Here is a 14,285-nt window from a genome sequence, read left to right as displayed (position 1 = left end):
AGTGACTGGTAGCATAGTGTTTAAAATGTTAATCAGAAGGATTAGGTTTCCTGACTATCATCTTGTAGCAAGTGGGATAGGATCTGGGAGTAAGTAGCTTCTATTAGCAGCTACAGAAGACTGTCCCCACTGATTGTGGCACAGTTTTTACTATTGGCTTATCTTTAAATGGCTGCCATCAAACCTCAAGTAATGTTGAGGTTTGATGGGACGTCTACCAACGTATGATGCCATAATCATATATTAAAATAAACATAAACCTTCAAAATTTCCAATTCGTTTATCACTTTGATTAATTTCCTAACTTGGCTTTGCGTTGTAGGCGTATATAGGCTAACCAGGACCCAACAAAAAACTATTACCCCCCCCCCCCCCCCCCCCCCCCCAAAAAAAAAAAAAACTCCAAGCTCAACCTCCTTACTATGCAAACTTCATCACTGTGATGTTGTCTGTGCTATAACGTCTATGCTGTGTAGTTATTGCAGTTAAAACCAGGCTGACATAAAAAGATGCATTTTAATGAACGGTGATATGCATCTTCAGGGACAAACGTATATATCCAGATGATCCACCGTCCTTTCATTATTGATATTCAATGACTTATCTGACATCTTCTCCTCAAAGAGGCTAATGCACACGATTGGTATTGCAGCCCTCCAGAAAAGTCAATCTTGATTGATGGGCATGACATTTCACACTCTGTGTTTCTCCCAAGCTTTTTCATGTTCTGCTCTGTAACCCTACTTAATCCTACTCCCTCTAAAACCACTTACTTCTTTCCCCACTGTTGCTCTGTTGGTGCTCTTCATCAAAAGCCCACTCACCTACAGAACCATTGCCTGTGCGCTTTATCTGTGATGCAGACCATGTGCTTCGAATAGCAACCAGCTAAATGCCTTTAAAATCACACAGACACACTGATGCACTTACTGTCTTACTGGTGTCAGGTAGCATTAGTGCAAACAAGATGCTTATTAGCCTTGCAATTGATAATTGGTTACTGGCAACCACTGGTAACGGGGCAGTGCAATTATTGTAAATCCCAGCTCTTGCATCAATTAGATCCACCTGACAGCTTAAATATCCATCCATTTAAATATGCATCCATCCAGTTTGTGAACCGCTCGTCTATTTCAGTGTCACAGGGGGAGCTCGAGCCTATACTGACTGCCCCAGGGCAAAAAGTACAATAGATCCTGGACAGGCCCCCGGTCTATTGCGATCCGAGTTTTGAGCACATCTGTAATATTTTATTTTTTCAGCTTTGTGCTGTGACTTTCCAGCAACAATGAGAAACAAATAAACTCTGATTTGTCTTTCTCATAGGTGTATTAAAACGATCCATCTCTGAGATCTGATTATTCTTATCTGGTTAACAGTATTGCACTTTTAATGTACTTAGTCGATGGAATTTACAATGATCATTGAATTTCATTTCAGGAGTATTACCGTACATTTGGCATGCAGTATGTCCTGGTTAAATGAAATTAGAGCGGAAATGTTGCCTCTGAGCTATCCCCCGAGGGATTCAATAAAGAAGTGTCTTATCCTGATTCATATTTATCAGTGGTGCGTGCATGCATTTAGAGAAAAAGAGAAGAAGAGAGAATGAACTTAGTAATATCGCAACATGAGCGTGCTGCAGTGAGTGATTGATCATGTGGACCGGGGCCGTCTAATGTAACCCCGCCGACCGACACTGACTGGCTTGTGACAGCTATGATAAATGAAAACCCACCGGCCAATGTCTTACTAATGGATTTCCATGTACTCTTTGTGCCTACGCACACACGCACTCTGGCACTCGCATCTTACTTTCCGGTAGTGATGCTTGCAGGACACAAGTACGCTGGCGTATCCAAGCACACTTTGAGTAATCATATGAAATATTTTTATTTGATCTCAAAAGTTATACTGTGTTTTAGAATTTATTATTTTAAAAAAACAAAAAAAAACATTCAAGCCTTTGCTGAACTAATGACTTCTTAATCAGTTTTTGAGAAAATGCATGAACAATTTGACAGTCAGTTTTTAAAGTCATTCATTAAGAAACAGTGTCCAACCCCAAACACAATAACACTTAATAATAAATCAGTCGGATCGTGGCCATTTAATGTCAAGTAGTATTTCAGACTGACTCCTAACGGTTGGGTATTTATGCTCATATTGTTTGTTCTTTATTTTCCAAGGCATTAACTGAGACAGCTTTGGTTTCTAAATAAAGCTCGTGTTGTGTACAGTTTGTTTCCAACTTCGCATTAAATATGATGTAAAATACATTAAAGAGGGCAACAGGATGCATGAGAATGCAAACGAGATCGTGTTGTGATGAATGTCAGTGTGTGAATGTTGATCAGTCTTTATAAATACACAATAGGGCACACCAATTACCCCCGTCTTCAGAAGACCCCTCAGGGTTTCTTCCATTTGTAGCAAAAAAGGCCACAGAAATAAATAGGGTCTTATACCATGGAAACAGAAGGAGTACACCATGATGGATTGATCTGCTCCGTCTGCTCCTCAGAGTCAATCAATCATCTTAGCTTTGGTGCTGTTTTCGATAGGAATTTTCCACACTCTGTTTTGCCTGCAGCCACAGAGAGCTGCTTCTGGGTTTGGATAACCAGAGGGCATTAGATATCTGATTACACCCCTCCTCTCAGTTGTCACCATTACTATTTGTCACAGAATAGAGATAAGGCTGCTAGAAAACAAACTAAAAACAGTACTTCCCCTTCACACAGAATGAAGGCTTGAGTTGCATCTGAAAACACGCTCGGTTTCTTTCTGCTCTTATACACCACGGACAGTAAATGGTCGATAGTAGGTCATATATAAGCAGTGTGAGTCTTGCTTGAAGCTAGCACTACCCCATCGATGACAATATAAAGTATACGACAACAAGACGAAAAACACAGCAGAGGGTGTTTAAAAAGTGAGATGGTATTATAGCTACAGCCATGACACTGCGACCTCATCAGGACTTCAGTGCTGGAACAAAGGGAGTACTATTACAAGAATGTGGCTTTAAAATTGATTTACCAGACAAGGAAAGCTCCACACCATGTTTCTCTACATTTTTTACATTAAATGCTTTTAGATTTATGGCCAAAGAGTGTGACTTCCATCATTCAGTCAAGCCAAGTCACTCATCTGTGCTAACCTCATCAGCTAATTCATATAGGCGTGGAGATGAGGTGAAAGGCAAACGGTGAAGCGGAGAGTTTCGCTCTCATGCTAATAATGTTGAGCAGGGTAAATGCTGACAGAACTGAAACTGCTCAAGATATAAAGAGCTGAGTTGATGATTGAAACAAGATTTTAAACAAACCAGTTGATGGAGAGAGATTTAAATGTCTCGACTTGTTTATTCTTTTTTTGCTCCTGTTGACTCGGGAGAGGCAAAATGCCTCCTACCCACATGATGGAGCAGTATTAACCGCAACTGAGGATATTCTTGGGCGGTGGAAGGAATATTTGAGGGTGCTTGCATATCCTTGAATATACTTATTTTCTTTTAGTTGTTCAGCACTTTTGTCAACAGTTGCTTTGGTGGGTTTTTGAGCCTGCTTATAAATAAATTGAATTGAATGTTTTGCAGTCTTGGAAAATGCATTTGACTGCGTCCTTTAAGTGTCCTGGGGGAGTACTTAGAAGTATGAGGTATCTGGCCTGGTATTGTGGCCTGTTTGATCCCTGAAAAACTAAAAAGTTTTTATTGCTGGCAATAAGTCAGACTCATTCCCAGTAGGGTGTTGGACTTCCAATCATAATTTCTCAGGGATTTCAAGGCACAGCCAATGGCCACAGGATGTCCACAGGATGTTATCTCCGCTTTTTGCGGACGATGTGGTTCTGTTGGTTTCATCAAATGATGGCCTCCAGCTTGCATGATGAGCCCCAAGTCCTGAGTGAGAAAAGCAGGAGTTTGACAGTCAGATTGATCCAATGGCTGCATGAATGTGACACTGTTGTAGTAAAGACAGACCTGAGAGTGGAAAGCAAGGCTCTCAGTTTCCCAACCCTCACCTATGGTTGTGAGCTCTGGGTAGTGACTGAACCAATGAGAGTAGTGGAAATTAGCTTAATCTGAGGGTTGGCTGGGCTCATCCTTAGAAGTATGTTGAGGAGCTCAGTCATTCAGGAAGGAGAGGCGAACCATTATTCCTCTACATCAAAAGGAGACCGTTTATGTGGTTGGGCATCTGACTAGGAGACCTCCTGAACACTTCTAGGTCAGGTGTTGTAGTTGTGTCCTACTGGGACAGACCCAGGACATCCTTGGGACATTGCATCTGTCGGCTGTCTTTTGAGTGCCTCACTGGCCACTGCTATAGGAGGTAGCTGGGGAAAGGATCCTGACATGGACATGAATGGATAGGTGATTTATTGTTATTGCAACTTTCCTTCCAGATGAAATAAGCTAATATAGAATATGCTGTAGATATAGAGAAACATTGTCATTAATTTTCTACTTTGTTTAACTGATGAGTATTTTAACAGAGTGACAGAATCAGTAGTAATAACATTACTGGGCAAAAACTGCAAAGCATTAAGGTCAATTAAATGCCCAAGTGGAGTTTATAGCTATGAAATATTTTCACTTACACAAACTAATTTTATCTGTAGTGAGTAGAAAAGTATTGAGGTCGTTCTAGCAGTTTAACACAAAACATTAACAAAATCACAGCGTCTGTTGAGAACAGGATCTGAAAAAGCTGCAAGAGAACTTTAGTTTTTCCAGTTCTGTGTTGTCACCTAAAGGCATGGTTACGATTTACATATTTGGCGAGCTTTGAAAATAATTCTTCATAAAAATTGAAGTCTTTGATGTACCTGGTTGCTGAATGGTTGCATCAGATCAATCCAACCATCTACTGTAGGCTAAGTTGTTCTCAGAGATGAACAGCAAGCTTTTTCGTCACCTCTCCTACTTAACCAGGTCAGTTTCCACACTATTGCATTTTTTCACCTCATCTACATTTTCAGCCCGCAAGAAGTTTAATTCTCTGCCGGTTTAGTCCCACTTTCTTGTTATTAAACTTCCAAACCCCAATTTGCCTTTAAACTCTTATAAAGTAATTCATTAAGGGTAATGTGTATTCTTCCTTTGTGCCGCGCTGTCTCTGTGGGGTTCAGCTCCATTTGCATAATATTTGGTCATATGAGAATGAAAATGGACCATGCAATCTCTCATAAGGCTGTCAGGATGGAATAAACACCCGTTAGCATTTCTTGTTTAGTTTATGAAAGGAAATAAATAGCTTGAGATTCAAAAAGACAAACACTCACGCATCCACAGTCACTGCAGACAGGCAGATTTTACACTGTGACATTTACACACAGAGTCGATGCAGGAAGCGCACAAACTCCGGGAAATCCAGCAGCAGCTGCTGAATGTTTGCAATAATCAGTATATCGGTTCTTTTATTCCCCTCTGGTGGTTGGTTCCTAAATGACTTGACTTTCATGTTACAGTGACTGGTGCTTTGTAGCGGATGCTTTAATCTCGGAGAGAAGATGCTTTTCATGTGGGCCACACAAAGCTGTTTTTGTATTATCGTTCAACATCACTGCAGTAATTACTGAAGCTCGGCGCGAGGGAGACTTTTATGTTTTAGTTTTTATCACACGCGCTGTCAAGTTGCTGTTGCTAACCACCACATTAAAGGTTTAGAGTTAAATCTCAGTAGTTATCCATCTTCGAAGACTTTGACTTATGTAGCAGGAAATAAAGTAATGATTTGTCGGTTATTTATTGTACTTTCTACTTTTTTTCTTTTACAAATCTTCTTTAAATCTCCCTTTTAAAAAATTAGTTGAAATGCATACTGTCTTAGTGGACAGATTACCGCTTTAGGGATTAGTTACTGTAAAAATAGCATCAGTGTTAAAACAATACTCCATGCAACACGCTGATAGCTCATGTATATGCATATAATAAGATTAAAAGGTAGCAGTAATGACTTGTTTTCCACCCATACGTTTAGAAATTTAACCGATAAAAATGTATTTTGCTTCACCGTGGAGAGGATCGACCAGCTGTATCAAGAATACACTGGGAAAAAACCTTGTCCACACAAAGAAACCTCGGGGTGGTCTGAGAAAGACTTGCAGTCACAGTGGAAAAGTCAAAAATAACCTTATTTGGTTGGATGTTGCGAATTGTTGGACTGATTTGTTGTTGTGTGAATAGTTGACAGGTACTGCATGTTGAGTTTTTTACCTTTTCACCTCATATCCTGCTAAAAAAGAACCTAAAAACAAGCAGAACTTGTCTCCGTTAGTGCATAACTGTGTTTTCTCTGATTTTGCAGGTGGCCTGAGAGGAGCATCCATCGTTGACTCACTAGACACTCTGTACATTATGGGTTTGATGGATGACTATAATGATGCCAAGGAATGGGTGAAGACCAGCCTGGATCTAAATTCGGTGAGAAACTCATTTTAGTGTCAAGTTTCTTTTCTTTTCTTTTTTTTGCATTTTACTTTCGGGCAACTTGGGGGCAACATCCTCCCCTCCATCAAGCTTAACCACACTCTTACTACATAAGCATAATGAAGTTTTCAGCTGTGACCGTGCATGCTCGATTGATTTCAAGCTGTGCTTTTGTGCTTTAACAGCGACATTGTGTCCACTGAGTCTGACAGTTTTCCAAAGCTCAGGACATTCCAGCAGAAATCAAAAGCTTCCTGTGTGGCCACCAGCCACGCCGTGTTACCGACTGATGGAATTCTCTGCCTCTCTGAAAGGTCTTTGTGGGGCAGAAAATGTGATAAATAAAGGAGAGAGGGCTGGAGCAGGGTTTAAAGGGTGTTGTAGATTAAAAAAATGTGGGAGAGAGGAGGCAAAGAGAGGCCATGACCCTTTCATTGAGTGAGTCTGTAAAGGCTGGGTTGCGAGCAGCGTGGGTTGCCAGTTCTGATATCATGTTGAATTGAGCAAAAGCCAGTGAAAGTGGCAACCAGGAAGGGCTTTTAGGGAGTTTGCTGCTAATAGGTAATTTGTGAGCTTGTTTGTCAGTGTGTTTTTTTTATGCTTTGCAAATGAAAGGGGTCATTTCTGGGCCACCCTTGTCAATAAAATGTGGTTATGTAATAGTGTGTAATTACACAAAGCTTGCAAACACAACTATGTCATTATGACTGTCATCATGGTAGGCTACTGTAGACGCTAGGCAATAATTATACCAATTCACTGCCTGTTATGACAGCACGCCAAATGTCTCAAGTTGAAGTTGTTTTGTTTGTTGACAGTTAAGGCCCAAAAACACTTGTTTATTATGAGTGTGTTGGTGAAGAAAACCAATCTTAACTACATTTGACACGTGTGGCATACTGCACATGATGCCAGTAACACTGAACTCTATTTGAATAATATGCAGTCAACAGCTCTGCTGGAAAGCAGAGGCCTAAAAAACACTTCCACTGCGTTTAAGATGCGCTTTATCGCAGCACGTTGTCGATCACTGCCAGATACGAGGCCATAAAGAAATGCACAGTGATTGTTATTGCCCGCATATCAAAGCTGTTATTTTTCTCACTCATGGCACGCACAGATGTCACTGATACATATGCACAGCCAAGGACTTGGAATGAGACGTGACACACACCCACACGCAGTTAATGCAGTGAATGGCCTTTTCCAGTGAAGAGAGAAAATTCTTAACTTTGACTGCAGCTGTGGCTGCTGGAGACGGCCAGTAATTGCAGCTGCTGACAAACAGCCACGGTGTCACCAATCATAAAGACGACAAACGCGGGTTTACACTTCACAGTGCACTTTGTCATGGGTGTTATATGCCACAATTTGTTAACTTCACCCCTTCCCGTCTTCATCAGCGGTCATTGCAGGGCAGAGGCTCGCAATTATTCTCTGCAGGAAAGTTGAAATTATTTACATGTCCTCATTAAAGTGCTGTTCTTTGTCCTGTAAGATCTGATTACTTGTCACATTTTTAAAAAATATCTCATTTTCCACCCAAATTATAGCATTTCAAGTACAGTAAACTGTGCACTTTAAACGCAAACACACACAGTGACTTCTACATCTTCTTTGTTAATGTCATCATTTTGATAATGAACTAGTTTTTGCAGTTTGAACATATAAAACATATAAAAGAGCACACTGGCTCATCATAGGATTGTCAGATTCACTATGAAATGGATCACCAAGCTTGTCGAGAGCCTACAGAAATTTTTCTGATGGCCTCATTTTTTTTTCTTTTCAAAATGCCACTTAAGGAAATACATGGCGCATAAAAGCAAAGGCTGGAAAAATGTAGCACATAAGGTCAATAGTTTGTTCATTATTATAAGAAAACAAGCAAGGAAGTAAAAAAGAAAAATAAAACGCTTTATTTTTCTCAGATTTAAGAAATTATTTTGTTGCAATCCTTAAAAAAATTAAATAAAAAATGGAATGTATAACAAATAGAAGTGTTTTAATTAGATTTATTATAACATTAATTACAAATAAAATATATTAGGGGTGCAACAATACTCATGTTGGTATTGAACCGTTAGATACAGTGCTTTCGGTTCAGTACGCATATGTATGAACAATACAAAATTTTTAATTTATTTTATCAACTTTTCTTCTGACGATGCTGTCTGTGTTGAGAGCTCAATGGATCTGCGTTCGACTACTCCGCCTAGGCCTAGGCTGCACTGTGAAGCGCAGATCCACTGAGCGCAGTGCAAGCTAGCCAGACAGAAGTTAAGCTCGTTGCAACATGGCAACTGCCTCAACGCTAACCGAAATTGAACCTCCCCCACCCTCATTCAGATCTGGCCTTTGGAACTATTTTGGTCTTCATGTGAAGTATGACCCTGAAGGTAAGCGCGTCATGGACAAAAGTAAAACAGTATGTCGGATGTGCCACGCAATGTTCAATTACATTGGTGGGAACTAGTGCGTTAGCGCAGTTAGCTCGTTAACGTGTGCAGTCCAGCCCCCCACACCCGGCGTGTCATTTAGACAGCTGTTAGCACATGATTCTCCTTATGGGGACCTGATATGTTTAATATGCTGCTAAGAATATAGCCCAGAAGAAGCATATAGTATAGCTTTTATTTTGGAAACTCTCTTTTCCAAAGATGAGGGATTTCTCCATCAGATTTATTTTTTTATTACTTTGTTGTTTCAGCAACATTACATTTAAAAACTGTACTTTTGAGTTAAAATATATATTTATAATTTTAATAAATGACAAATTAAAGAAGCATGAACATTTTTTTTGTATCGAAAAAATATCGAACCTGTCACCAAAGTACCGAACCGAACCGTGAATTTTGTGTATTGTTGCACCCCTAATATATATATATATATATATATATATATATATATATATATATATAAAATCAGTGTTGCATTACACATTAGTTTACCATTGTGTTACTTAATTACTCTTGGGAGAAAGTTCTTCACACTACTCATAATGTAACCTTAAATGCATAGTCACATAATTACCAGTTATCTATATAAACCTGAGGCTACAGTCGCACACAGTGACATAAATCCTTGTCCTAATTAGGACACAGATTTTTCTTTTAGTGTTAAAGTTCGAACAAAAAGCTAAAAGCACAAAGTGAAGATGAAAACCAGCTGAGAGAGGCTTCAAAACGATTGCCTGTGCAGGTACAAATGGAGGCTACAGTACTACAGACCTGATTCCTCATCACTGTTTGTTTTTTGTTGAAGATCAGGTTTGGGCTGTTTGGCTGAGGTGGTCAAACACTCATCTTTAATGTCACTCTGAGTTCTTTGCTAGCCTTGTGTTAGCATGCTGTTTGCGCAGATGATTAGAAAGAGCTAACGTTGTGTTAACATTAGAATGCACAACAACATAGTAGTGATAATGTAATGTGATTACTTAATTTGCGCTGAGTCATGATATTACTGCACTAGCAAAAAATGGAATGTGATTAGAGCATTGCATTACTTTGTAAAATGTGACACCTCACTGTATATAACAATTTTTATAAGAATTTCAAATTGCTTTCAAATTACTTATGATTTAAATAAAATAAAGTGTAATCTATTTCAGTTAAAGGTGCATACAGTAGTACAAGGAATGGAGCAAGGACACACGGGGATTTTCATGCTCACATTTTTCTTTTAATTACATTACTGTCAGCAGATTCAGCCAGTCACACTGCAAAGCACTTTGTTAGATTTATCAACTCGGGCCTGTCTGTCAGCCATAGCTCGACACGTTGTGACAGCTGCTCTGTAACTTGTTAGCAGTGAAACAAGGACAGAAGGAAGAGGACAGTGTTACACTAGCACAGACTTGACAGTGTTTGCAGCAGGTTTCAGCCTCTTCGCCGAGAAACTTGGACATCAGCCGCTCATTATTATCCTGTTTCTACACGATTTCTTCTTTGTGTCGGAATGAAACCAAACATACCCACGTTTATATTTTTAACAAATGCACTTAGTAATACTGAACCAACAGACTTTAAAACTCTTTGCCATGTGAACAAATTAAATTCCTTGAAATCTTCCTTAATCATATGACTTTGAAGCATCGACAAGCTTCTAAAGCATATCTGAATGAACAACTCAGCAGACAGACTGGCCATGCTGGTGGCTCAGCCAATTACCAAGACAAAAGAAGCTCCAGAGTATATCTACCCGTTTTGGCCTGTGCCATGCTTCTCTACAAGCTGTTGTTGCATAAAGACTGAACAAGTATTTGGCAACATCATCACACATCAGCACCGAGGCACTTATTGAGTCTGATGAAGACTTATTTATGTAAAGAATGGTTTGATCAGTATGACGACTAAGTTTCAGTTAAGTAAAGCAGCTGCCCTCTGTGAGCTCATCAGACCTTTTCCCATTAAAGCGAGTAATTAGGTGTGATTAATGTCGACTTTAAGATTGGACTGTATTCCCTCATGTTCCCTTCCAAATTTTATTACGCTTTCAGAGCCTCCCTTTCTCCATTTCTGCTCTTTCACTTAGTTATTTCTAATCTCTCCACGGCAGTTTCTGTCTGGCTCAGTTCTTTTTATTCATCATCGAGAAATCTATGTGTTGAGTCTGTTAAAGCAAAATTGTGGCAAGTGATCTATGGTCATCCAGTTTCATCATGTTGCTGAGTGTTATGGAGGGATTGTTTTTGTCTGTTTGTTTGCTAAGAATAAATGCATTATCACAGGTGATGACCCTTTAAGACAGCCGCCCCCAACCCCCGGGAGTCGTTGTTTGGTACCGGGTTGCGAGAGTTGAGGCTCGGGTGTGAAATTTATGGTTTTATAGGGGTTTTATTGGTTTTTATTGTTATTTTTGTATCGTTTTTATCATTAACTCGGTTTTCCTGGGTCTTTTCCCGTGTGTTATGAATAAGTCTTCTTTTTTTTGGCACCAGTACTGGTTTTATTTTGTTGTATTTATCCAGGACACCTTAAATGCCGATCCATGAAAATATTGTCGGACATAAACTGGTCTCAGTTGGGGACTGCTTCTTTAAGATGACATGAAGAAAATGTACTTTAAGCCATTATTAAAGGAAGATCTTCTTTTAGATCAATTAAAATCACTAAATATTTGATTATGTCAGTTTGGGTTTGATAAATCATTAATAGGTCAGGCAGTTTCTATCATATATGGTTATTTTTATATTGATCAATCATGATATTAAGGTTTTCACACATACTGTAAAACTTCTTAAACTGCAAGGAGATTAAAAAAGAACCCAGAATTATTAAGTAGTGTTTTACCTTTTTTCATTCATGACATTTTCCAAATGTCAAGAATAGATGTGTTAATACGCCCAACAATTCATTGTTTATATTATGCAAACGTATAATGTGATTTTTAAACTGCACTGTGTTAAAGGTGGACTAATGTGTACAGTAAGTAGAAGTGCTGTCATATTAATTATCCTTCACAGAAGCTGAAGTGTGCACATCTTCTCACTAAAGCTCAGCCTTTGGTGATTTTTAAAATTACTGCTCCTTATAGATTGAATCTTCCCCCTGTGATTTTGCTGATGATTGCTATGAAGCCTCTTTAGCATAACTAGAAACATCCACCAGCAATAACTTCTTATTTACCACGTTGACGAATCTCCAGAGCCCCACCAGGATGGCGAAATGACTGGATAATATGCACACTCAGGCCTGTGATTCCACATCTCGGATCAAGTTAGTGTGAAATCTCCTGGGTGTTATTGGTAGAGACTGGAGTAATGAGCTGTATTTTATTTTATTTTTTATATGTCATGGCATGTGCTGCATTTCTCCATCCCTGAACGATTCAGTAGCGTGGATGTTGGCATGTGTAAGCCGAGTGACACTAAATTGGACAGAGTGCGTAAGAGGAGGAAGCTTGTTATTATTTCTGAAGGGAGGTCGAGGTGCTGACAGTCACATGCATACATTGCAGCCTGTCAGTGTGGTGTCAGAAGAAGGAAGAAAGAGCTGTCAGATCTGGACATGATGCCATTTTTCTGACCTGTTAAGAGTACATGGTGAACATGGTGGTACTCAGCCGTCTCAGGTGTGCTGTGGCTCGTCTCTTCTCATGCTCTGAAGAGAGAATAAAAAAAAGTCAGACTTTTGTGGGTTTGTCTAAACTGTAAATATACTGGCGATGTGGGAAATATGTGCATGGGAGCTACTACTATATTTCATATTTTACAATTATTATATTAAAAATGGCATATTTTAGCACAGTAATGGCCATGGTACCTATTATATTTTTTCATGTTGTTAATGGTTATATGTATGGAAGCCCATTTCCGCCACTAAAAAAAAAAAAAAAAAAAAATCCATAACTGGAAATTTTGAGTTATTTTCTCGAAATTTTGACTTATTAACTCGAAATTTGAGTTAGCGCTGCCAATCAGTAATCTACGTGAATGACGTCATTTTCTTGTTACCCGGAAGGATATGGCGCAGAGGAATGCACACTTAAAACTGGATCGTGAGCTACCAATGTATAAATTGACGCTTTCGAGAGTACGTTTGCTGATAGTAACGCCTTGTGATTCAGCGAATAACACAAGGATTTAATCATTTGTGAAGCCATGCTGAAAATACTCAGCAATTTGTGCATTCATGACTGGCTGTAAAACTGGTGGCTTAGCTGTAGCATTTGTAGCTGCCGGCTTCAGCTTCTGGTTTACAAGGAAATGACCTCATTCACGTAGAATACTGATTGGCAGCGCTAACTTGAAATTTCAAGTCAAGTCGAAATTTTGAAAAAATAACTCAAAATTTCGAGTTATGGATATTTTTTTAAGCGGCGGAAACGAGCTTCCATATATATGTGCACAGATTTGTGCTATAAATCTTCATTCCCACGTTGCAGAGAGAAATGTGTACTTGTGGTGTCAGTGCCCTCACATTTGTTTCAGGTCCCCTGCTGTTAGCTTATGTAACAGATAATTATGAATAATGATACTAATTGATAATGTAGTAGCGTTGCATCCAAGTAGTGTCAGAATTGTATTAATAACACTCTGCCCTTGTTCTCTAGTCAGTGCTCTCTGTAGCAAACACTAAATAGTGGGTGGGTGAGTGATTGAACACACGGACAATCCAAGCACAAGCTTAGTCTTGTTTATTTTGCAGTTTTTTTCCTCTGCCCTTGTTTAGTTTTGTGGTTGCTTGCTGTGAGCCCAGTAGGGGTTGTTTCAGTAGCAGTGAAGCAATGAGTGTTTTCTTCAAACTGTGGCGGAAGCTGAACAAGCGTGCCTCACACCAAAACTTCGAAGAAGAAAAAAACAATTCCTCAAATCTCCCTAAAGTCTTTTCTGTCAGCTCGAGATATCGGCATTAGCTTGAGGTCTCACTTTCATTACATCCAAATCAAATTTGCAGCTGCATAAAGCACAGCATCGAGAAATAACCGAAGTGTATTTATACGAGTGTCGTTATAATCCAGATGTAATTGACTTTTTGGTAGAATGAGCACAGATACATTGCACATTGTTGTTGCTGTTAATCTTTTGAACCTCAAAGGGACGCTCTGTCCGGAGGCCAGAAAGAGTTTGTGCTGCCAGTCCAGATACAGTTTCAGACTCTCACATGGGATGCACTCCTTTCACAGAGCAGAGAAAGTTTGGTGAGAGACTAGAAGAGAATGAGCAACTTCATCAAGTATTTCAGAGCCAGCAGCGTCTCACCAAGTACTGAACAATGCGGTGTGTCTACTGTGTACACATGTGCAACACAGAGCGAAACCTGAGAGAAATGTGTGGTAACTTTTATTACCAGAGAAAAAAGTTGTTGACTGGGTTCAACTTTGCAAATGCCTCAGGCAAATATAG

At 39.4% G+C, this 14,285-nt stretch overlaps 1 protein-coding gene across 1 annotated transcript in view; it reads left to right on the top strand.

The window, feature by feature from the left end:
* Positions 1–14,285, top strand: part of LOC134636746 (mannosyl-oligosaccharide 1,2-alpha-mannosidase IA) — a 183,868-nt gene that overhangs the window by 97,678 nt on the left and 71,905 nt on the right. Inside the window, exon 3 of the mRNA XM_063486872.1 lies at positions 6,318–6,433. Within this exon, the coding sequence (XP_063342942.1) occupies positions 6,318–6,433 (116 nt within the window). The remainder of the gene's footprint in view (positions 1–6,317; positions 6,434–14,285) is intronic.

This window comes from Pelmatolapia mariae, linkage group LG10_11 (assembly GCF_036321145.2).
Source record: "Pelmatolapia mariae isolate MD_Pm_ZW linkage group LG10_11, Pm_UMD_F_2, whole genome shotgun sequence".
Lineage (NCBI taxonomy): Eukaryota > Metazoa > Chordata > Actinopteri > Cichliformes > Cichlidae > Pelmatolapia > Pelmatolapia mariae.
Note: the sequence above shows the minus strand (reverse complement) of the source record. Positions and strands in the feature narration are given on the sequence as shown.